At 44.7% G+C, this 26,331-nt stretch overlaps 1 protein-coding gene across 1 annotated transcript in view; it reads left to right on the forward strand.

The window, feature by feature from the left end:
• PLA2R1 (phospholipase A2 receptor 1) overlaps positions 1–26,331 on the forward strand; it is a 155,109-nt gene that overhangs the window by 105,710 nt on the left and 23,068 nt on the right. The window contains exons 21-25 of the mRNA XM_082260092.1: positions 8,894–9,008; positions 12,546–12,676; positions 18,985–19,114; positions 20,068–20,306; positions 25,142–25,310. Coding sequence (XP_082116218.1) covers positions 8,894–9,008; positions 12,546–12,676; positions 18,985–19,114; positions 20,068–20,306; positions 25,142–25,310 — 784 coding nt within the window. The remainder of the gene's footprint in view (positions 1–8,893; positions 9,009–12,545; positions 12,677–18,984; positions 19,115–20,067; positions 20,307–25,141; positions 25,311–26,331) is intronic.

The following is a 26,331-nucleotide window of genomic DNA, read 5'->3' on the forward strand; positions in this document are numbered from 1 at the left end:
TCATATGTGAAAGGTGAAATTTCAGTCCATCAAACAAAAAAGAATATCCCTGAACCTGAATATTTATTCAACCTGGTACCTTCTACTTTCTGAGTTCATTCGGCCAATACCTCTCATAGTACAGAAGCACAATTAGAAGTAGGAGTTGACTTAAAAAAGGACCCAACAGTTCATGCTAAGGTTGTGTGCCGAGGTATTTTCATTTGTAATTAAATTGTCTCTTTGTTTGGTGTATATTTGGTATATCATTAAAGAATTCCCTATATACTGTGTTGGAGGACTCTGTCCCTTCCTTGCTAGACGTTCTAGTGTAAACACTAGCTGGAGTTAAATGCAGTTAATAATCTATTGGTACAAGGATCTATTTAATATTGAGGTCCTTTGTTAGTGTATTAATATCCTATTCATATTGTAGGATAATGCAATATTTCCAGATTTCTGGAATGAATCCTTACGGATACAATAGGATTTTTAAGATCCTGGTATGGATAGTTTTACATCATTATAATTGTCCAGCTTGGTCCTTGTGGGAATCCTTTTGGAAGCTGGAAATCTCTGTAGTAGACACCGCTACCACAATGATGTCCACGTGCTTTAGAGTCCTATGGTGAGTGGCTGCCCTGCTGCATTCTAAACACAGGAGGTCGGCTGCTCAGCATGTGTGCCATTCAGAGATCCCTTTGCTTTTTCTCAATGCATGCCAAGCATTCTTTAAAGCGGATTTCCGGCCTATTTTACAACTTTAGTGATTCCTGGAGTGCTTGCTATGCTGATCAAAAATTGGGCATTTTCAAATTTTTCGGGGTCCCTTGCCTTATTTTCAGGGCATTTTTGATTGTACTTCCTCCTTCTCCCCCCTCTGTGGCCACGGCCACCGACATCACTTCCGCCTTTGCATTGCATCCTGGGAGCTGTTTGTCATCACTCCCAGGAGGCTGGAATCAGGAAGAACTCCCAGAACACTCCCTGGAATCAGGAAGAAGGACACAGCAGATTACACTGTGGCTTTAGATGCCCACATCCAAGATGGCCGCGCTCAGACAGCGTTTTTAAAAGTAAGATTTTGACTGAAATCCAATACTGTAACACCTTGTAAGTATGAGAATAGCGGTTCTGTAAAGGGCGATGGATTAGTATTATAGAGGTATTTTTAGTTAAAAAAGGTATTTGAGGCCGGAACTCTGCTTTAATTGGATGAGTTGGAGTGGCAGGGCAGTGACATCACGCTTTCTACACTACACCTAAACCTAACCCTTAACTTATTGCAAATGCTAAATTTAACCCTATGGTATAAAAATAAACTTGTGGACCTGAACAATGGTAGCTGCACAAAAACAAAAATGTAAGCATGGGGCAAAAGACTAGTTTCAATATTGTGTGTAGACTCCATGCAGACCATCTTTTCTCTATTCAGAGGTGGCCATCTTGTAGAGTCAGGGCTTTGCTTCATCATGCCAGAGCTGTCCCCCAAATAATTGGTGATCTGAAGACTGATGGCAGATATTAAGAGGCATCAGGAGATATGGAGGAAATACAGATGTACAGAATGAATGAAGCAGAACCAGGACAATGCTTGTGCTGCAGCTTCTCAAGTGCAGCTTCCTCACCAGCACAATAGTGACATCACTAAAATCTCAATCCAATTCTCCTGAGAATAGCAGTCAAGGACAGAGTGCCTTAGATCTGACACTGCAGATATATTGTACAGCTACAGTATGAGGCTCAATACACAGCACAAAGTGCATTGCTATTTTTTAGTAGAAATTAAGGTACAATTTTAGGATATTTTTAGATTTTCACTTTAAAACAGAAAATCTTCACTTTTTGAAGTCCACTTTACCCTTCAGCTATTCCTAAACCTTAGCATTAATCTCAACCCAACCCCTAGAACCAAACACTTAGTAATTATCTGAAAAGAAAGTACAGTAAAACCTTGGTTTGAGAGTAACTTAGTTTGAGAGCGCTTTGCAAGACAAGCAAATTTTTAAAATAAATTTTGACTTGATATACAAGGGATGTCTTGATATACAAGTAGCGTCATGTAAAAAAAGAAGAGAGGAGCCTCTAAAGTGTAGCAATATGGTTACATTTTTGAAAATTTGTTTTTATTGAAGTTTTGCACACATAAACAGACAATACACTGCCACGCAGGGCAACATTTACAACCAAGGACAACAGGTCAACCCCCCCCATCCCACCCCCCCCCTCCAGGCTCCACCCAGCGCGTCCATCACAAAAAAAAAAAGCTTCTAGCAGCAATAAAAATATCCCCCAAGTCCGCTCCATCTACCAAGGAGCAAGGTCATCAAACACAGACATTAGCACAGTACAGTACCCGCATTCAGTAACCCCATGCCGTATTCAAAAACCTGAGAGACCTCAACACATGCAGCTAGCACCCAGCGAGTTGGAGAGCATCATCAACTGGCACGACCACCCCCCCCCTAGATAACCCCGAACAGGATCCCATAAAACCTCAAAGCTGAGCCACGGAGGTCGAGGCTGGGGAGTCTAGCCATATTTTCCACACTTTACCAAACTTGCGAGGACATCCCCCTACTGAGATACGTAGCCTTGTAGAGCGGAGTCACTTTATTAACTAAGCCTTTCCAAAAGAGGATCGTGGGAGCCAAGGGACTTTTCCAGTGTAAGAGCAGAGCCTTGCGAGCATAGAAAAGAAGTAGACTGATCAGAGTACGAACTGCCCTCGCGGGGGCCACGCCATCCACCAACCCCAAAAGACAGACCTCCACGGAGCAGGGGACCGGAATCTTAACCACCTCCACGATGCAATCCAAGACGGCTGCCCAATAGTCCTTGACCACCGGGCACCCCCAGAAGATGTGGCTGAAGTCCGCCGGAGAATGCGAACAACGCCAGCACTCCGCCGAGGTCGTCGGATAAATACGTGCCAACCTCGCCGGCGTGTAATAGATCCGATGTAGAAATTTAAAGTGAATAAGGCGGTCCCTTGCAGAGACCAGGTAAGCAAAGGGCAAACTCCACATATCATCCCAGTCATCACCATCCAGGTCAGGCACCTCCCCCACCCAGCGTTCCCGACACCTACGCACCGCCGGCGGAGTGGTGGCGAACAATTCCCTGTACAACTCCGAGAGGGGCTTCCGCATATCCGTCACCTGTAACGCCACTTCAAGAGCTGAAGTTTTAAGCACAACCCGGGGGGACCCAAACTGTGCCACAAATGCATGGCGGAGCTGAAGATAACGAAAAAAATATTTATTGGGTAGATCGTAACGCACCTTCAAGGCATCGAAGGTGCACAACTCCCCACCAGAGACAATGTCCCCCAACAACTTAACCCCCTTGACGGCCCAGATGGCGGGATCAGGGATCGAAGCAAAATGAGGAAACTTGGGGTTCCACCACAATGGGGAGGCCGGGGATACACTAGTAACCCCCGGCTCCACCAGCATCAGCATATGGTCCCAGGCCTTGATGGTAGAGCGCATAGTCCCTGTCAGCTGAAATTTAGCCCTGGACCCCCGATGCAGCAGAAGCCGAAGACTCTCGTAGGAGCCCAAAACAGCCGCCTCCAGCACCGTGGCGGAATCCCCATCGTCCCCCATAAGCCAGCGCCGCGCCACCACTCCCTGCCCGGCCAGGAAATATTTATAAAGATCAGGCAAAGCCAATCCCCCCTGACCCCAGGGCTCCTGTAACACTTGCATGCCAATTCTAGGAGGGGAGTTACCCCAAATAAAGGAACCTATCAGGCCATGAACGCGACGGAAGAACGACCGTGGAACCCACACCGGCGAGTTCCTAAGGAAATACAGAAAGACAGGGAGGAGTTTCATCTTTACCAAATTAATGCGCCCCAGAACCGACAAAGGTAAGTCGCGCCACACCTCCGCCCTGCGTTTAAAGACCTCCAGCAATGGGAGAAGATTCAGACTGAGATAGTCAGCCACTCTCGCCGACACCCTGACTCCCAGGTATGTGAACTCAGTCACCCATTTCAAAGGCAACGCCCCATCCGCTGCAGCAATAGCACCAGGATCAATGGGGAGCATGGTGGATTTATCCCAATTAACCCGTAGGCCAGAAAACTTAGCAAAAGTGTCAAGGATATGGAAGACCGCCCGCAGGGAAACATTAGGATCTTTCAAAAACAAAAGCATATCATCCGCATAGAGCGCCAGGCACTCCTTAATGGAGCCCACTTCCAGCGCCCCCACCTCTGGAGATGCTCGCAACGCAATAGCCAGGGGTTCGATCATCAGGGAGAACAGAAAGGGCGAAAGAGGGCAGCCCTGCCTAGTCCCCCTACCCACCCCAAAAAAGGGAGATAGGGTGGAACCGATCTTCAACGCCATACGCGGGGAAGAATACAGGAGGGAAATCCACTTACAAAATTTAGGACCAAATCCCATACTCCGCAGCACCACCCCCATGTAGACCCAATCCACCGTGTCGAAGGCCTTGGCAATGTCCAGCGACACCACCACTCTAGTGCCAACAGAGGCATGCGACACCTGCAAATGTGTAAACAGGCGTCTAAGGTTGGTGTCCGTGGACTTGCCCGGCATGAATCCGGTCTGATCAATGTCCACCAGGGAGGGCAGGACCACAGCCAGCCTAGTAGCCAAGACCTTCGTGAGTATCTTGAGATCCACATTGAGCAGGGCAATGGGGCGATAGGAGGAACACAGGGTGTGGTCCTTACCCGGCTTGGGCAGAAGAACAACATATGCCTCGAGCATAGAGTCCGGCAGGGCCCCCTGATCGAAACACGCAGCATACAGAGCCTGGAGCCTGGGAGCCAAGGAGTCCGAATACTGCCGATACCACTCCGCCGGGAATCCATCAGGGCCCGGCGACTTATTGGGGGGGAAGGACGAGATGGCTTTTTCAATTTCCTTCAACGTTATGTCATTATCCAACCATGCACTGTCCTCGCCCTCCAAGACCGGAATCGGCAACCCAGATAAAAGGCGCTCCAACTCCCCCAGATCGTAGGCAGGCAGAGGCAAATAGGTGTCAGAGTAGTAATCCACAAAGACCCGGGAGATCTCCCCCGGGTCCCTAACCATTTCCCCCGAACCAGACCTGATACATGGAACACTTACCGAAGCCCTCTGGTCTGCCACCAAAAAAGCCAACAGCTTACCATTTTTGTCCCCCTTCTCAAAAAGTGACTCCGCTCTATGTTTAAGATTGGCATGCGCAAAATCAGTATCCAATAAGGCCAAACGCCTTCTGGCCTCCTCCAGGGCCGCATAGGCCGCCGGTCCCGGAGAAGCCGAGTATTCCTCCTCCAACCTACGGACCTCCAGCAGAACAGCCTCTCTATCAGCATTAGCCTCCCTACGGGACGTCTTAATCGCAGAGATGTAATGACCCCGCATGACCGCCTTGAAAGCATCCCACAGGACCACCCCAGCCGTGGACGAGGCATGATCCTCCCAATATGCAGGCATTTGGGGCTCCACCTGCTGCATCACCTTTTCAGTCTGCAGCCACCCCGGCGATAGGCGCCAAGCACCCCTGGTCCCACCTGCCCCCACCCGCAGAGTCAGTAGCAGTGGGTTGTGATCTGAAAGACCCCCCGCCAAATAGGCGGCATCCTGGACCAAGGGAAGACAAGACCCATTAGCAAAAGCCAGATCTATTCTGGACGCCGTTCTGTGCACCCCAGACCAGCAGGAGTAGCCACGCACCCCAGGATTCTTCCAGCGCCACAGCTCCGTAAGCTGAGCCGCGGAAGACCATGACACAAGTTCAGGAGATGACAGTCTACCCGGGTTAGAGGAGTCCAGTCCACCGTCCAGAACAGCATTGAAATCCCCGGCCATGATAAGAGGAAGGTGCATATAAGGGGCCAGGGTCACCAGGAGATCCACCAGAACCTGGGAGTGGAACGGGGGAGGTATACACTCACCAGAACCACCTGCCGGTGAAATAACTCGAGGAGAACAATAACATATCGTCCGCCAGGATCCGTAATCACCTTTTGAATCGAGCAGGGTGCATTCCTACCAAGCAAAATGGATACCCCACGGGCATACGTGGAGTAGGTGGCGTTGAAGATCCTCTGAATCCAAGGCCTCTTCAAGGCAAGCACCCTGCTGCCATCCAAATGTGTCTCCTGGAGGAGGATAACATGGGGTTGTACAATTTTAATATACCGAAATATAGCCGTGCGTTTCACCTTGTCATTGAGACCTCGCACATTCCATGACATAATCTTAAGCAGCTCAGCCATAGAACAGCAGAGGGGCATATAGCAGGAGGAAGCCAGAGGACCAAGCACAGCCCGAGGACCAACCCGATCCTCCAGCTCCATCCAGACATGCAGCAATACATATACATAAGAAAAATAGACAATGACCACCGGATGGAGCCTGGAGCCTAAAACAACAACATCCCTGCTGTGATACCCAAACCTGAAACAAAAAAAAGTGCAACAGGGTATCCAGCCTATTCCCAAAACCCGGCAAAAAATTTAAAGGCATGGCTGCAACATAGAACCGCAGCCGGCGTTACTCGAGTCCGCCAGAGGTAGCCCCAAAAAAGGGGAGCTGGCAGATCGTCAGTCCCAAAAAAAGAAAAAAAAAAAAACAAAAACAAAAATTGTAAAAAACAAGAAAATAAGCTGAAAAAAGAAAAGTCAAGTTCAACGACGTGTAGTACACAGAGCTCCAATAAACTGTAGCCCACTCCACAACCCCAGGGACAGAAACAAGGATCCAGCCCAGGGCAATCCAGGAAGCTTCATGGCAGGATCATCAATGCAGGTACTGTAAATGCCCCCCCATTAGCCATGGAGGAGCCAGAGTGTGTGAAGACAGGATCCTCAAAAAAAGGGGGGGCACAGAGAAGCAGGGCCCCAAAAGTCTCACGCCATCCTGGAGAGCGGGTGCACAATAGGAGATTAAATAGATTCCAACCAGTCCGCAGCCTCCCCAGCCGAATTGAAGAACAGGACAGTTCCTTTGTAATCCACACGCAGGCGGCTCGGGTACATCATGCCATACTTCAGGCCCTTGTTCCTCAGGATTTTGCGCACTTCAGTAAACGATCTGCGCTTTTTCTGCGTTTCCACAGAGAAATCAGGAAATAGCATTATCTTACTGTTCTCAAACAGCAACTCCTCCTGTCTCCTGGCTTCAGAGAGAATGCGGTCCCTGTCACGGAAGTTCAAAAAACGGACCAAAAAGGGGCGCGGGGGGGGCCCCGGGCGGCCTGGGCCCTGTGGGAACCCTATGGGCCCTTTCCACCACGTAGGTCGGGGGAGGGGGAGGCAACTTGAGTAAATCACAAAAGAATTTCTCAGCAAACAGTGTAGAATTAGACCCCTCAGCCTTCTCCGGCAAGCCAACCACCCTGATATTGTTGCGAGGCTGCCGATTCTCAGCATCCTCCATTTTGTCTGCCATAGCATTCACCTGGGCCTGCAAAGCAATGAGTTGTGCCGAATGGGAAGCGGTGACATCCTCCACCTCAGATACACGGCCTTCAGCCTCTGTCAGGCGCCCCCTGAATTTATCCAAATCATGGCGGATCAGGGTGCATTCAGAGGCCAGGTGATCAATCCGGAGCATTAGGGCAGTTTTAGAAGCGTCTATAGCCGCCAGGATGGGAGCGGTGATATCCCCCCCTCCAGGTGACCCCCCAGCCTGTCCAGCGGTCCCCCGCGATGACCCCTCAGTACCTGCGTCCAGCGGATGTTCCAGAAGAGGGTGCCCAGCCCCCGCAGACATCGTCCCCGACTGTGAGGAGGCTCGGGTGCCTGTGGCTGCAGATGGAGAAGAAGAGGCCTGGACTTTCAAGATGGCGGCGGCCGCTTTCACGCCTCGCGGCGGTACCGATCGTTGAGGCCGCGGGGTCGGTGTAGAAACCCCGGATTTTCTCCCCGGCATTCGTGCCCCTCCTTTGCCCGATGTGGAGCAGGGCAAAACCGCCGCGATCCGAGGCACAGGGGCCGTGGATGGAGCCGGATAATGTCAGGATGGTGAGGAGCTCTGAGAAGACACGTCCGGCGCCGTCTACATCCCGGCCACGCCCCTTCAATATGGTTACATTTAATGAAGGTTCAATATTTAGCAACTCACATGGTTGATGATTAAAACAGGCACATATAAGTATGCAGGCATCTGGGGTAAAGCTGTCCACATAGACCATCCTCTGCACAGCCATCTTCATCATCCCTTCCCCGCTGCACTCCACGAGTGATTCAAAGCCTCACTTTCAGATCGCTCTACTGCAGGCTGTTCTTCCTGGTCACGATTGCAGACTGACAGTGGTGAGAGCCGGTGGTTCAGAAGATGGTCTATGTGGACAGCTTTATCCCGGATGCCTGCATACTTAGATGTGCCTATTTTAATCATCAACCATGTGAGTTGCTAAATGTTGAACCTTCATTAAATGTAACCATATTGCTACACTTAGAGGCGCCTCTCTTATATTCTGTAGCTCTGCTAGATTTTGCTTATAATCCCCTTGGGAAGGCTGCATATTGTGGATGGACATTTTATGGTTACACGACCTATCACATTGCTATAATCTTTTTATATAGACTATAAACTGAAGGACTTGTGGAACGAATCATCTGAGTTTCCATTATTTCTTATGGGGAAATTTGCTTTGATATAAAAGTGCTTTGGATTACAAGCATGTTTCCAGAACGAATTATGCTCGCAATCCAAGGTTTTACTGTATTGTCACAAGGAAAACTGTTTTATCACGTATGATAATTAATTATGCCTGAAATCCAATAACCATTTCTTGTGCTCCTATTATGCCGTTAGTCTGTGTAAATCCAATAAGTAAGACAATTCTAAAAATCCAACACCCAAATTGTAAAAAATCAATGATCTGTGTGTTCCTACTAGGATGTTAATTTGTTTTTTTCATTACCAAAAAATAGTGTTATCTTGTAAACAAAAATGAAGATGGAAAATTACTGGATTGGCATTCTGCTGCTAAGAATTGCAAAAATTATGGCGGTCAATTGTCTATCATTTCCAGTCATCTTGAACAAGGTAAATGTTACTTTTTAAAAAAAAAATAATTGTGTATAAAATAAAGTGAACCTGTTCTCCACTAGTTTTCCAAGCAGCAGCTTTTGAGCATTTTTCTTCATCTTCTAGAACCAAACCGTTTAAACCTATGTGTCCATGCCTTAGCCTAGAAGTGTTTTTGAAGCTTCAGCTTTTGGAAACAGAAAAAACTTTTTACGATTTTGGGAGCGATTTGCCAGCAGAAAAAAACACTGAATGCTAATAACTGCTGCTAAAATGCTGCTAAAAGCTTGCACAAGGACAATATTATAAGTGTTTTCATTCAGCATTTTTCTGGCATTTTTGTAGCTTATAGTGTGCATGGAACCTATAACTGTCAGCAGGTAAGTTCTTGATCCAGCTTCTTCTTCCCCAGTTTGTTCAAAGCTTCCCCGCCAAGAAGATAAGGCAAAAAGGAACTTTTTAAAAGTCAATAATTGCACGTGCTTTGCTATTTCCCCCTCAGATGACAACATACAGCTTGCCAATAGGTTGCTCAGGCCACAAGCATTGTGGTTTGGAATGGTGGTTGTGGTCGTGGCGGTGGCTGGTATGTCTAATCTAATTGTCTAATGAAAGTGGAGATGGGCAGCTGGGGGAGCAGAAGCAAGGTCAAAAGATAATATCTTTGCTATAAGCATATATTATTAGCTAGACTTTTATTTGAAAATAGTACAGTAGGTTTGGTTTGTGTGGTCACTTGTCCACCACTAGTCCCACATATCTGGCCTTTGCAGTGATGTTGGCCAGCACATTTACCCCAGCTTAGGTGGAATAATCCTCCAACCAACAGGGACTGTATAGTTCCAAAGCATGAATTATGAAGCCCAAGGCAGCTAACAAATTATTCCAGCAGCCAACTGTGACTTCCAAGGACAATTCTTTTGTCAGAAAACTATCCACTGTGAATTCTGCATCGGTCAGACTCATGCTTCCACAGAAAAAAAAAGAAAAAATCTTACTGGTAATCTGCAAAAACTCAAGAAGTGAAAGTGTATGTTGAGCAAATGCAAACTCATTTCTGGCTTGTAGCTTTATATAACTGAACATACATGATAAGTGCATGCAAAAATGGTAAAGGAACACACATGGTGCTAAATGTATTGCTTTTGTGACCAGAGGACATTGAAGCTTAGTTGCCCAGACTAAATTTAGCAGTGTCAGTATGCATCAGTTAGCTTGACTATAAGGCTGGCTTCACATACACTATATTACCAAAAGTATTGGGACACCTGCCTTTACACGCACATGAACTTTAATAACTTAAGCCCCGGAAGATTTTACCCCCTTCCTGACCAGGGGGTATTTTGCGATTCGGCACTGCGTGAATTTAACGGACAATTGCGCGGTCGTGCGACGCTGTACCTAAACAAATTTGACGTCCTTTTTTTCCCACAAACAGAGCTTTCTTTTGGTGGTATTTGATCACCTGTGCGATTTTTTGATCATGCGCTATAAACAAAAAAAGAGCGTCAATTTTGCAAAAATAACAATATTTTTCACATTTTTTTATATGAAATTCCCCAAAAAAAAATGTAAAAATCAAAATTTTTTAACATTTTAGGCCAATTTGTTTTATGCTACATATTTTTGGTAAAAAAAAAAAAAATCGCAAAAAGCGTATTTTGATTGGTTTGCGCAAAAGTTATTGCGTTTACTAACTAAGGGAAAGATTTTTGTAATTTTTGTTGTTTTTTTTTTAACGCGTAATGGCGGCGATCTGCAATTTTTTTTTGCGGGACTGCGATATTGCGGCGGACAGATCAGACCCTTGACTGACATTTTTGACACTTTTGGGGTTACCAGTGACATTACGACAGTAATCAGTGCTATACATATGCACTGTTACTGTAAAATGACACTGGTAGTGAAGGGGTTAACTTTTTTTGAAAGGGAGGGGTTATGTGTGTCCCTAGGGGCGTGATTCTTACTGTGATTGGCTGTGGCTTGAGGTGTAGGAACAGTGATCAACGGTCCTACATAGTAGAACCGTATGATCACTGTTCTTATACAGGGAAGAATGGCAGGCGGCTTTGTTTACATCAGCCGCCTGCCTTTCTCCCGCTGTCACGGACGATCGCGAGTGCCCAGGGGACATCGGGTCCGCCGGGCACACGCGCGGGGGGGTTCGTGACCGAGCGGGATCGGGAGCGCCCCTCCAGCGGCGCGCGCTTGCTCCCCAGAGCCTTACAGACTAGTGACGTACCCATACGTCACTTTGCCTGTGAGGGGCTGACCGCCGCAGTATATGTACTTGCGGGGGTCGGCAAGTGGTCAATGGCATCCCAGTCTTAGTCTGTAGGGTTCAATATTGAGTTGGCACATCCTTTGCAGCTTTACCAGCTTTAACATTCTGGGATCTTGTCCACAAAGTTTAGGAGTGTCTCTATGGGAATGTTTGACCATTCTTTCAGAAGTGCATTTGTGAGGTCAGGCACTGATGTTGGGCGAGAATGCCTGACTCGCAGTCTCTGCTCTAATTCATCCCAAAAGTGTTCTATCAGGTTGAGGTCAGGACTCTGTGCAAATCAATCAAGTTCCTCCACCCCAAACTCTCTCATCCATGTCTTTATGGACCTTGCTTTGTGCACTGGTGCGCAGTCATGTTGGAACAGGAAGGGGCCATCTCCAAACTGTTCCCACAAAGTTGGGAGCATGAACTTGTGGACCCTGCTTTGTGCACTAGTCTAAATAATTTGTTGAAGGGGGCATTATGGTGTAGGGTTGTTTTTAAGGGGTTGGGCTTGGCCCCTTAGTTCCAGTGAAGGGAACTCTTAAGGCATCAACTTTCCAAGACAATTTGGACAATTTCATGCTCCCAACTTTGTGGGAACAGTTTGGGGATGGCCGCTTCCTGTTCCAACATGACTGCACACCAGTGAACAAAGCAAGGTCCATAAAGACATGGAAGAGAGTTTGGGGTGGATGAACTTGATTGGCTTGCACAGAGTCCTGACCTCAACCCGATAGAACACCTTTGGGATGAATTAGAGCAGAGACTGCGAGCTGGGCCTTCTTGTCCACATCAGTGCCTGACCACACAAATGTGCTTCTGGAAGAATGGTCAAACATTCCCATAGACACACTCCTAAACCTTGAGGACAGCCTTCCCAGAAGAGTTGGAGCTGTTTTAGCTGCAAAGGGTGGGCCAACTCAATATTGAACCCTACGGACTAAGGCTGGGATGCAATTAAAGTTCATGTGCGTGTAAAGGCAGGTGTCCCAATACTTTTGATAATGCCATATATGCGGCTGCGGTTTGCAGTCAGGAGTCCGGTGCCTTTCTCTTCAAGGTTTCAGGAACGATTCAGGTACAAATTTATCCCTGAATTCGCCCCTTAACCAACCCAAAAACACACAGGACCCTTTTCAAAACCGCACCACGGAATAAAGAGTTGTTAAGATTTTTTTTTTCAGTGTTTGGTTTCAGTGCAGGTTTGAATATGATTGATTTGGATAATATAGACTGTTCTTCCTTCAAACACTTTAATGAATGAGGCGGTTTGTGCTTTGTTGTAGCATTTATAGTTATGCAGCTGTTTAAACAGAAGAACAGTTTTTGGATTGGACTCAGCAGAGATGATTATGATGTATGGGAAAATGGCACTTCAGACAGATACACAAACTGGTTTCCAATTAAAACAAACCATGTAAGTACAAGTGATTTTATTGATGGGGGATGTGTGTTATTTAAAGATCTTTTATATCAGAAAAAAACCTATATTTTATTTTTGCATAGTTGCAAGTTAAGTCACATTCCAGAATGTTAGAATTTTCAAGGCAAGATATCCTATCCAGTTTTCCCAATCTTAGGTGATTACAAGGCTACTTTTCTGAAGCCCTCTTTTAGGGGGGTTTGAGAAATGGCCCTCCCCAAACAGGATATTCCTATACCTGTAGGTAAAAAGGAGAACCAGAACCTTGCAAAATGGGTTTGAAAACAAAGTTACTGTAGTAATGCCTCCACCCAGGACAAGGCCCCCTGTAACAGAGGGGATTCCTTTTCTGGGACATGATCCAGTTATCTAACCAAAGTAATTGAGAGCAGATGAAGTACTGCAACCAGGGCCGCTGATAGGGGGGGACCACCAGCCCTCTTGTAGGGGGCCCGAGCACACAGGGGGGCCCACACAGAGAGTGGGATTAGTGATGGACAAAAAATACAGAAATCTTCCTCCAGCACCTGAATCTGATCTGTCACTCTCCCTGCTATCAGCTTTTATCTGTTGAGAAAGGGACAATCACTTATCTCTGCTCAGGAGTTTATTTGTAACTTTGTTTCTCTCTCTCTCTGTCTCTCTGATCACTGAGCTCCAACTGCCCAGCCTGTATATTTTTCTCATCTCATCTTCATTTTTATTTAACATAGTTTTTTTTTTTTTTTAGATTTAGCAGGAATTATGCGAGTTATGTTATATTTGTGTCTGCTAATAGTGATTTTGTTGTAATTTTAGATAATTATATCTTTAATATTTTCTTGGGGGGGCCCTGCCAGGTAGTCTTTACAGGGCCCCGCGATTTCTAACAGCATCCCTGACTGCAACCATCATATAAGACGAAATAATTATAAATGTATAGCTGTACACCAGTATGGAAATAATATAGTTTTTTTTTATAATAAAATATTAATAATAGCATCCATTGTACAAACAGGTAATATCAACAAAGGGGCCCAATAGAAGTCCTGGTAGAATTGTGCACATATACCAGAGTACATACAGTAGAGGCCTACAGGGAACTCAACCCATTGATCCTCATTTAAACTTTGCTAACAATTTTTAATTTAGCCAGCCTTTAAAAGATATAAGTATGGACAAAGCTCTTTTGGCTATACTTCTTATGTGGGTCACAGGAGTGCACTCTACTATTCTGTGACCCAGAATCATCCGGGCTAAAGCCTGCTGTTGCCTGACATCACCGAACCAATCCAGACCCTGACCAGCAGCTGGCTCAGCCTATCAGAGCTCATGAGAGCCTAAGTCGGCTGCTCCCACCCCCTCCACCAGTGAGAGTCTGTGCTCAGAGCAGACCTGAGAACTGAGTGATCAGTGGTCTTTGATCACTCAGTTTTTGAGCTTAGAACTGGTGGGGGACAACTGCAGTAGGTAGGTTAGTATGTTGTTTTTTTGGGGGGGGGTTTAGGATTCCCACACTTTAACCGCTTGCCGACCGCCGCAAGTACATATACTGCGGCGGTCAGCCCCGGGCAGGCAAAATTACGTATCAGTACGTCACTAGCCTGTGAGCCAATAGGGGGCGAGCTCCCGCCCCCGCTCGTTCACTGACACCTCCGTGCGTGAGACCGGCGGACCCGATGTCCGCCGGTCACTTCGATCGTCCGCTGTGAAGGGAGAAAGGCAGGTGGCTAATGTAACAAAGCCGCCTGTCCTTCTTCCCTGTGTAACAGCAGAGATCTAATGGTCCTGCTATGTAGGACCGTAGATCTCTGCTGTGACATGTAAAGCCACATCCCTGCACAGTTAGAAACACGCCCCTAGGGACACACTTAACCCCTCCTTCTCCAATAAACTTAACCCCTTCCCTGCCAGTGTCATTTTTACAGTAACAGTGCATATGAATAGCACTGATTACTGTAGTAATGTCACTGGTACCCCCAAAAGTGTCAAATGTCAGTCAAGGGTCCGATCTGTCTGCTGCAATGTCGCAGTCCTGCAAAAAAAAAAAATGGCAGATCGCCGCCATTACTCGTTAAAAAAAAAAACAACAAAAATAACAAAAATCTTTCCCTTAGTTAGTAAACGCAATAACTTTTGCGCAAACCGATCAAAATACGCTTATTGTGAGTTTTTTTTACCAAACACATGTAGCAGAAAACAAATTGGCCAAAAATGTTAAAAAATTTAGATTTTTTTAATTTTTTTTTGGGGAATTTCATATAAAAAAAAATGTGAAAAATATTGTTATTTTTGCAAAATTGTCGCTCTTTTTTGTTTATAGCGAATGATCAAAAAAAATCGCACAGGTGATCAAATACCACCAAAAGAAAGCTCTGTTTGTGGGAAAAAAAGGACGTCAAATTCGTTTAGGTACAGTGTTGCACGACCGCGCAATTGTCCGTTAAATGCACGCAGTGCCAAATTGCAAAATAGGGCCTGGTCAGGAAGGGGGTAAAATCTTCCGGGGCTTAAGTGGTTAATGCCAACAAACCTTTACATCACCAGAAGGTGAATATAATAATCAGTAAATACTGTACATTGATACACACTGATAAATACTTCTATTTAGCTAGGAATAAATAAATCTGATATTATTGTTAGCATTGAGCAGTGATAATCATTCACCTTTCATTTTACTGGCTGTACCATACAATGTTTATTTCGCTTTCTGAATTCATATATAACAAGTAAAATAATTGCTAAAAAAAAAAAAAGAAAAAAAAACATAATTTTGTGTTGTTTGTTAAATTCAGATTCCTCTTCAGTGCCCTATAACAGCAGCATGTGGATGTATATTAATAATAAACTTTATTTCATATAGCACCTTCCAAGGTAGCTTCTCAAAGCACTTTATAAAGAAAACACAAGAAATACACAGGATAAAACAAAGGAAAAAGGGACAATTATATGAAAGCTTATCTAAAGAAAAAAAGTTTTTAGATTTGATTTGAATGAATTTAATGGAAGATGACTATCTGATGTTCTTTGGAAGTGAATTCCAGAGTTTTGGAGCATAGCAAGAGAAGGCTCTGTCCCCCAACGAGTATAGGGGACACACAGAAGATCAGAATTTGAGGAGTGGAGGTTATGAGGGAGGGAGTAATGCCTCGTACACACGCAGCGATTGTTGGCCGACCGATCGGCTGTCTTTTGTCCAGTGTTGTTGTGTTGGTTGAAATGTGCTCTAGACTGCACACAAATTTTTTCGGCCAACAACAACCAACTGCAGAAGTGATGTCATGTGCTGGTTTACTTTCCGTGTGTTTTTTCTTCTCTGAGCATGCCCAGTCTTGCTCATCTGATTTTTGTCTGCCGAAATCTGTACTGACTGACGGACAATCGGCCGTTCTGTTGGCAGCCAACAAAAATGTTATAGCATGCACACCTGATTTTGTTCGGCCGAAAAGTCGCAGTCGGTTGTCGGAATCATCATACTAACAAGCCGACAATCGGCCGATTGGACTTTGGCCGAAAATTCACGCCCAACAATCGTTGCGTGTGTACGGGGCTTAAGTTGATAAAAGTTCAGACAGATAAAGGGGTGCTAAGCAATGAAGAACCTCATAGGTGAGCAAGAGGAAGAGGATCTTAATGTATATGCGAAATTGGACAGGTGGCCAGTGCAAGGACTCCAGGATTGGGGTAATCTGATCACTTGTACCAGACCTTGTCAGGATTCTGGCTGCAGAATTTTGTACATATTGTAGTTGATTTTTAGTGGATTAAAATACACCAGTGAGTAAAGTATTGCAGTAGTCAAGTCGGGAGAACACAAATGTATAGTGGGGATTACCCAGAATCCTCATCTTCAACTATATTTGGCTCACTTCCTCTATCCCAGCACCATAAAAAAAAAGTTCTTTGTTTGAATAATGACACTTGTAAACTCTTTAGAGAGGAATAAAGTCCAACTACAGTAAAACTTTCTAATGTCAGCCCTCTAAAAATGAATCCCATTATGTGTAGGAGGGTGAGTGTTTTGGAAAGATTTACCGTACTGGGAGCTCAGCCTCTGAAGAAATATTTCTATCCACATAAGAGGATGCCAAGGTGATATAGTTCATATAAATAAGTGCAAGACCTCCCGCCTGGTGCCAGCTAAGGACTGCCTACTTGAATTTGCTTTGTTTATGATTATGTTAAAATACAGAAAAGGCACCCATGATGGTGTCCTAATCTTCTGAAGATATCTGTGGCAACAATTGTTTGCTTTACCCAAAAAATAGTTCAAAGCCTAATTGTACCCTCTAAAATCTCAAAAGTTTATCTCAAAGTGCTGAAAGTAGTGCACAGGATGCCGGGTACAGAGAGGACCACATGGTTCTGTGCAGGAGCAACAGTCCTTCTGCAGTAGTCCAACATGACCCCCTGTTGAGTCACAGCTTGAGCTGTCCAATCAGCAGGGAGCATTAGCTTTGTAAATTGTCTATCTGTAGCTGTAACTCAGCGGGAGGGCGTGTTGGACTGCTGTAGGGAGAATGCCACTCTCACGCCGGGTGTCGTCTTTTCTACAGCCAACAGACTTTGTCCTGCCCCTGACATGATTTATAAGACAAACAAGAAAGGAAGACTGCATGTTTACTGTTTTCAGCACTGTAATTTTAGGAAGTGTTTTTATAAACATTTGGCAGAGCTACGTGTCCTGCCAAACTACATATACATTGGTTCTGTACAAATGCCAGCTAAATCAACTAGTACTAAACTATTTTGTCTCGTGGTCAAATGTTCTTTATTTATGTGAAAGCATGAATCAGGAAAATAGCACATTATAGCCACTAGATGGAGCTGATGATCATATGAAATACTTATCTACTATGATCATCCACTCCATCTAGTGGCCAGATTTGCAGTATTTTTTTAAGCTAGCCTAGTAACTTTCAATTTTGCCAGCATTTACACTGAACAAATGTACATTGAATTTCCCAGGATAATTCACTCTGCAATTTTTCTTTTTCATAAATGCACCTTTAACTATTTAACCTTTTGTTAACCACTTAAGCCCCGGAAGATTTTACCCCCTTCCTGACCAGGGGTTTTTTTGCGATTTTTTACTGCGTGACTTTAACGGATAATTGCGCGGTCATGCGACGCTGTACCTAAACGAATTTGACGTCCTTTTTTTCCCACAAACGGAGCTTTCTTTTGGTGGTATTTGATCACCTGTGCGATTTTTTGATCATGCGCTATAAACAAAAAAAGAGCGTCAATTTTGCAAAAATAACAATATTTTTCACATTTTTTATATGAAATTCCCCAAAAAAAAAATGAAAAAAATCAAACATTTTTAACATTTTCAGCCAATTTGTTTTATGCTACCTATGTTTGGTAAAAAAAATCGCACAAAGCGTATTTTGATTGGTTTGCGCAAAAGTTATCGCGTTTACTAACAAAGGGAAAGATTTTTGTCATTTTTGGTGGTTTTTTTTAACGCGTAATGGCGGCGATCTCCAATTTTTTTTCGGTACTGCGACATTGTGGCGGACAGACCGAACCTTTGACTGACATTTTTGACACTTTTGGGGGTACCAGTGACATTACTGCAGTAATCAGTGCTATACATATGCACTGTTACTGCAAAAATGACACTGGCAGGGAAGGGGTTAACTTTATTGGACAGGGAGGGGTTAAGTGTGTCCTAGGGGCGTGATTCTAACTGTGCAGGGACATTGCTATTGGTGTAAAAACAAAGATCAACGGTTCTACATAGTAGAACCGTCTGATCTTCATTTTTACACAGGGAGAACTGACAGGCGGCTTGTTTACATAAGCCGCTCTGTCTTTCTCCCTTCACAAGAGCGATCGTAGTGTGACTGGCAGACATCGAGTCCGCCGGTCACACGCACTGACTTGTCTGTGAACGAGGCGTGGCGGGCGCGCCTCGGCGGGCGCGCGCCCGCCCGCAATTGGTTTGCAAGTCAGTGACAGGCGAGTGACGTACCGATACGTCACTCTGCCTGGCCGGGGCTGACCGCCGCAGTATATAGTCGTGCGGCGGTCGGCAACCGGTTAAAGGTATAAGTTCAGCTTTAAATGATTGTTTATGGGCCACTGATATCAACCAAAAAGCTCTTTGGACTATTTCTGGCTGCACTGCTATAAGTTAATTAACTAAGGAAGCATACACAACCTCTTTGTGTTTAATTTTATGAAAGTGGTTTCCACTTTTGCTACCTACTATCTTTTTTACTTTTTTGCTACTTATCTGATTTATTATCAATAACTATGTTTCAACAATGTTTCTATTTAAATGTGGCCCACAGTGATGTTGTCTTTTGTCTTAGAGCTCAGAAAGCATTCAAGATCACCAATGTGCCGCCATATCTGCCGATCGCAACATTTTTCCTGTTGGTAAATGGCATCTTGAAAACTGCGGCCACAAAGGCTATGGATTTATTTGTGAGAAAGCACAAGGTAATGTTCTGCCCCTACAGAGTCACTCAGTAGCTGCAGCCTATAATGATTGTATCCTTTCATAACCCTAAAGCTGGTTTAGCAGGGACCAGCCGAGATTCGATCCAGCTATAGTCAGGCTGGTTGTACTGAAGTTGATACATCAATCGACTTCAGTACCACCAGCCTGTCAGATTTTTTGCATGCGATCACTGCCAGCAGCTATAGCTGCTAGCAGTGATCATTGTGTTCTGCCGGCGGGGGAGGCTTCCCACCAGAACACAATAGAATACCACCCACTTTTTGTAAGCCAAGGGTGTCAAGGACCCACATCCTGGGGATACATTATCAAGCTGCTCTGGGATTACAGGAGAATGCCATTTCTTGCAGCATTTAGGACTGTCCACCACAAGAGGAAAAGGATCTGTGATGCCACATGACCAGACCAAAGACCCATAGAAAATCAACATAAATGAAAAATGTAAAAAAAGGTTGGGCGCTCATATTTTTTATAATGGAATAGAGGGCGTTTTTGAACCAGTGCCTGTGGTGTCCCTACAGTATAGTCCCTAGGAAGGTTATTTTACCCCAGAAGGCTACTGGGACATGTCTCAATATTTTAGTAGCTAACACAGACATAAGGTGCATAGTCACTTTCAGGCCTACAGGGCTGCACTAAAGAGAGCTGCCGCGATCAATGGATCATGGAAGGAATCTAGGTGTATTGTTATATTATTTCTGCATTTGAAAGGCTTTTGAATGTCCTCCTATGAGCTGAGGATGTCCTCTGCAGCTTTCCACTATTAGCAAGGCTTTATGTCATGTCATGATAACACTGGCAGGGTAAGAATGGGTCCAACCAATCAAATGAACAGTATACCTCTGCATCCATCAGTGTAGGCACATGAAGTCAGAACAATAATCAAATTGATTGGTAAGCCATAGAACTCATACGTTTATCCTTTCAATTTTAGATGTTTCCAGTCACAGTCTAAATGGTTCTGACATGTTCCCAATACCAGACATATTGCCATATGGACATAAATTGTACAGAGTAATATCTGGAAACATGACCTGGTATGATGCCTCTTTTGCTTGCAAGGGATATGGGGCTGAATTGGTTACCATTACTGATGAGTATCATCAAGCCTTTGCCACTGTCATTGTCCACCGCATAGGTTATTCTCACTGGATTGGATTCCATAAAGAAATGGTAAGTGCTATTTAATATATTTAGCATAGACTATAATAAGTCGCTCTTATATTTATCTGTATTTAGGAACACCCCGTAAAGCAGGGGTAGGCAACTTTAAAGAGATCTACCTGAACAGCATGGAAGAAGTCAATGATCACCGGGCACAGTGTCACCTCCCCACACCTGATTTAAACCTCTAATTGCTGTATTATCGTGTCACAATCGTGTGAATTGCACGGCAATCATGGGTTTTAAATCAGGTGGGGAGGAAGCGCTATATCGCCTCCTTGCCACCTGTCAAACACACTCAGATCACTTTTCAGAGGAGCAGCAGTGCCTTGTGAATGAGCCCCTACTGTTTTGAGCCCCCTATAAGGCTGCTTTCACACTGATGGGTTGCTGTTTACCTGCACCGCGGGTGCAGTGCAGGGCCTTTGTGACTTTCCTGGGTTAGCTGTGCTTTGCATTAGACTTCTATTATATCCTGCAGGTGTGGTACACTTTCTGAAAGCGCACCAAAACTCCTACATTCAGAAAGTGCACCCAACCCGCAGGATATAATAGAAGTCTAGGGCTAAGTGCAGCTGACCCACAGGAAAGCTGCAGGTACACTGCACTGCTCCCACAGTGTGGGTTAACCGCAGCACATCAGTGTGAAAGCAGTCCTATACTATTATGCCCAGTGTATTGCTTCTCACTGACCTGAAGAGCTCTTCTTTCCTGCTGCTGGCACCACTCTGGAGACGGGATAAGAGGTAGAGTGCAGTTGGTATCACTCTGCATGGGACAGGAGCCAACACTACAAAGAAGGCATCAGCTTATGCGGCTCTTGCTCCCTAATAGAGATGGGCTCAGGCGTGTTTGGGGTCCTAGTCCCAACCCACCTGCCCAATCATGCCAGGAAGCCAACATTGCACACCCTAATCCCAGGCAATGAGACATTTCCTGGTCTGCAGCTGCACAGACCAGGGGAGATCTCAGTGCCTGTGATTAGCGATGTACAGTGTCGGCTTCCTGGCAGGATCGGGCAAGCGGGTTGGGACTAGAACCCCGAACACGCCTGAGCCCATCTCTACTCCCTACTACAGCTCCAATTTTACAAGTAGTCTCTCTGCATTTCATTCTGTTTGATGCTCTGGGATGGCGGGTCAGCAAACCCAGACCCGCTCTACCAGTCACCTGTCCGCCATCTACTGGTTGATTGCAATCTACTAGTTGCTGACCCCCGCTGTAAAGTGTGCTTAGATCTAAATACATTTTGCTTACAAAAAATAAGGCTGGGTTGAACCCGTACTTTGAAAATTTCCTGGCAGAGGATACAGAATACAAATGCTTGTGTATGCAGATATGTATTTTAGGGGCGTAGCAGCAGAGGATTGTCACTAATAAAGGTGTGTCCATATAAAATGTCATCCAGTAATGTCCAGGAAATGCTTCTAGATATGTTGAGAAGAATAAAGAAAAAGCTAGATATTTGCTGAAAAGCACATGTAGTCCTGCCCCCAAAGGAGTGGCTTAATGCATGGGTATCCTCTTCACTTCTTTCACCCTGAGCCTGCTCCAACCCAACTGACACTATTTGTTCTGTCATATTGAATGATTAAGACCACAAATATTGCAGTGTAAGAACAAGTTTACTGCTTTTTAATTAGCAATAAACTAAAGTATATAAACAGAATGATAGATAATGCAAGGGTTGCCAATGAGGTAGATCCTGAGTTCCCAACCAAGGATTTGAGTATAGTTCAGCACTCAGGATCTGGAACACAGGCCACACATTTATATGTAAATAAATGCATATATATACTAGAGGATTGGATTCAGCAACAGTAAAAACACACTGAATGTTTAAGTATATTTAGAGAGTGACCACAGATAAAGAATGACTACACTTAATGATTAATGTAGAATAAACAGTATAACAATACTAGATCTACTATCAGAGTGCACTCTGTGTACTAACGGGGGCCCCCTTTATACTGAACTGCAATAGTCTCCTGAAGAGTGAGGCCTCACTAGTCTTCACCGGTAAGGAATCCCCAAACAATCCAAGGAAAGTAATTGTAATCCAATAAAGGTGATGATGATGATGATGAACTGTGATCCCCAAAGTAGTCAATAATTGTAATCCACAGAAACGAATGTAAAACAGATGTTGATGTGTCTCAACAGACTAACAGCCTGGGGCAGAATAGAGGGCTTAAGGCCAAGTTCACGCACTATATACATGACTGCAGTGTCCAGTGGTATATCTATATTTCCATATGGCCTTTTTAAGCAAACAGTTTGGCAGTCCTGCCCTGACTCAGCCTAGGACTGTGATTAGTGAAGATGTAGATACTGGATGTCTCTCACCCAAACCAGGAACTCTGCTCTCCGCTGCCACCAGGCCCCGCTCTGCTCAGCATCTCCCTCAGCCTGTCAGATGACCTTCCGCTCGGTCACACTACGGAGACTCCTCCGTGCACTCACACTGCCCGCTTCAGCTCCAGGGTCCGCCACTAGGCCTACTCCTCTGCGATCCGCGGCAGCTCTTCCCCTTCTTTACGGCATGCTGTCCTCGAGGCAAGAGAGCGAAACTAGATCCTGCCCCCCTTTATAAAGACACTCCCAGCAGGCTACGCGCGTCACACTGCTCCCTGGGAGAAGAGTCTCTCTACATAGCAGTCTATGATCCTGGCTCCTCCCGGAACTATATCTCCCATAATTCCAAAGTCACTGTCTTTGCAGAACTTTAATAACGAATAACAGTTTGAACAATACTAGCTGTGCGGCCAGGCTACACACAAAACTTACTTGATTGGGTGTGCATTCAGGCCAATCTGATCTCATACAGGCAGTATATTCAATGAATCTTCTAACAGGTGCCCAGTGATGAAAAAGCAACAAATGATGTGTGAATCGGTCATTTGCTGGTTGATAAATACACATTTAGGGTTGCAAAATGGGACTGAGGTGAGTGTATTTAAACCATAGTGACTTTAATTTTCAGCTACAAAGCCTTGGTCCGGGCACACTATAGCCTTAAAAAAACAGCCATTCAGCAGCTGGTGAGAATTACTTATAATCTCCGGTGACATCTTTGGGGATTTCGCTGACCTCTGAGAAGCTATGGAGATGTGCACAGAGGACAGTTCATGCTGGAAATGTAATTTTTCACAGCTAAAAGTTTTTTTAGGGGAAATAAAGGTAATAATAAGCTCTATGTTTACATCTCTGCCCCTGAATCAAAGATCTCCAGGAGCAATGTTAGGTCCCTGAACTCTTCCGTCCTCAGTGCACTGCTCACAGGTGCCAACATTACATGTCAGCTCCAGCCATCCGCCTATACAAGGGCATGCAGAGGATGGACCCGTGCCAAGACAAAAACTTTGCAATTGAATATATCAGGATTGGAGGCACATTTTTAAAATTGCAAGACCCTCATCTAGAAATGTTTTCCTTTGATGTAGAACTGTGGTCAGGCTATAGACCAGCCATTCTCAACCAGGGTTCCTCCAGAGGTTGCTAAAGGTTCCTTGAACTGTGGCTGATTAATCTCCAAGCTCATGGTGCCTGCATACTTCTAGGGCCAATGCCACTTGTTCTTCTTAAAATGTATCTAAAATGAAAAACAAATATGTAATATATTGCACTTTACCAGTCCTTAGATGTAATGGCTGCATTTGTTTTCTGTTTCAGGCTCTTCTTCCTTTATTTTCAGCTAGGAATCTGGAAAGTAACACACTTTCTGCCTTAAAGCAGAGCTTCACCCAAAAGGGGAAGGTACACTTTAAGGACTTGTTTCTCAGGGGGGAAGCGGGTACTCACTTCCGCTCTGAGCGCCGCGGTGCTCTGCAATGGAAGTTCTCTTTCCTCCCTCAACCCTGCAGTCTTCAGGGACACTGACAGGTCCCAGAGACTGCATCAACCACTCACAACTCGGGGACCGAAGACAGTGGGTGAGACCGACTGGGGTAAGCTCACCACTGGATCCTGGGACAGGTGCAGTTTGTTACTTTACTTTTTGTAGCTGCTGACTTTTATTTTTACCGCAGGTGACTGGAACTCCTCTTTAGCCCACTTTCACATTGATCTGATTTGACATGCGATTTGACATGTCAGTGTCCATTTTTTATAGGGTAGATGTACAGGAAGAGAGATCTGAGTGCTAACTTGAAAGAATTTACAGCATTTCTTTAGCTTTAGGATGAATTGTTCCTCTGTGCCCTCAGCTACAGAGGTCATTGAGGCCTGATCCTATTTATTGCTTTTTAGGAATATGGATATATATGAATGTTCATAGCCTGGTTGCAGTTCTACTTTGAGGCTCCATGCACACTAGCATTTTTTTAAACTCCTAGAAGCTGTTATTAGCATTTGTTCTGCTCATCGAAGCTAAATAGTGTTATCCTATGTTTCCATGCACACTACTTTAGTGTTTAGGAGAGCAGAAAAAAAAATAGATTTTGTAGAGTTTTTTGGACTATTTTTCCAGCAGAAAAAAACACTGAACTCTCCAAAACGCTCCTAATGCTGTTCCAGAGTTTTTGTTTTCTTCTTAGCTAGCAGCAGCTTTAACATTGGATGGCTTATCGGCTGTCAGCGGGGTACCACACACAGTAATGAGATTATACATGTTAAAAAAATGTTTATGATTCATCTGTTACCCCTGATCATCAATACTTTGATGAGTTTGTCATCAAACAAATCAGAAATATTATTTTTGATCATTTAAGCAAAATCGTTATATTGTGGACTATATTGAGTAAAGGTGCCTTTTTCCTGCATTGAATTTTATAGCTGCCTCTATGCTATCATGTCTGACTTTGTTTTCCACAAATGCTTATACTATGACATCTTAATATCAACAGGGAGAAAAAGCATTTGAATGGGCAGATGGTTCTCTTTCTTGGTTTACATCATGGGCAGATGAGTCACCATCAGAAGATGGGAACTGTGCATATATCAACACCAATGGACTCTGGAGTGCTGTGGACTGTAATATGGAACTGCAAGGCGCCATATGTCTTGTCAGCACAGGTATTGTCATTCTGTTACCACTTATTATTTTGTTCTGGGGGTGAATACATCCATACTGGCAGAGCTTCAGAAAAGGAAAAGCCTAGACTCATTTATTCAATTGTCTTCCATTAGAACTGTCTGCATTGCTTTAGGTTACTGCTGTGGTTTTTTTGTGTTTGCAGAAAGGGGTACTGGCAAACATAAAGTCAGTTTTTTATTTTAAAGCAGAACTCCAGCTTTTCTTCCCCAAAGCAGATGCATTGTGCATGTAAATTAATCACAACCCCCACTGTCATTTTATCTGTATCTTTCCTTATTTAGCTGTAAAAAGCAATTTTGTGTATCTATAATGTCACTCCTTCTCCTGGCTGAATTTCAAAGTTTTCTAACTTCCTGTTTCCTTCCTTTACCAGTCCTGATACTACATGTCCCATAATGCTTTGAGACTCTGTAGTTTCAGGGCGGGCTATGGGAGTCACTTGTAGCAGTTCTGGGAGTTGATGTGGGGGGGTCTGAATGCAGATCACACTTCTGAAAGCAGGTGTAAACGTGTCATTCCTGTCTGGCAGCATGCCAAACAATAATGACTTCCTGCAAGACTACAGAAGAAGGGCTATGGAAGGTTATTATGACGGTGTTTCCTTCATTTGTAAATGAATCAGATCACAGAGAGCAGGCCTCTGGGATGGCAGGATCTCCCTGTTCACACTGGTCAGCAAATTTAACTGGGCAGGGTTGAATTCTAATTGTGATCCATTTAATCTTGCCTGGCAGCAGCACAGCTAGCTATCAAAACAGGCTGTGTATGAAGGTTTTTCCTTTTGAATAATGCTGTGATCTGTGAGGCAGGACTTGAGAGGTTTGGACTCTTCCTGTAGGTGTGACTGGGTGTGATTGAATGCTAATTAGGATGTATTCCATCCCACCCACTATCAGAGCTGTAAAGGAAGTAACATAATTTTCAGACTCAGAAAGACTACAGAGGGGTGTGTTCTAAGCTAGAGATTGAGCAGGAACTGTCTGAAAGACTACAGAGGGG

This window comes from Pelophylax lessonae (genome assembly GCF_965119305.1).
Source record: "Pelophylax lessonae genome assembly, chromosome: 6".
Classification (NCBI taxonomy): Eukaryota; Metazoa; Chordata; class Amphibia; order Anura; family Ranidae; genus Pelophylax; species Pelophylax lessonae.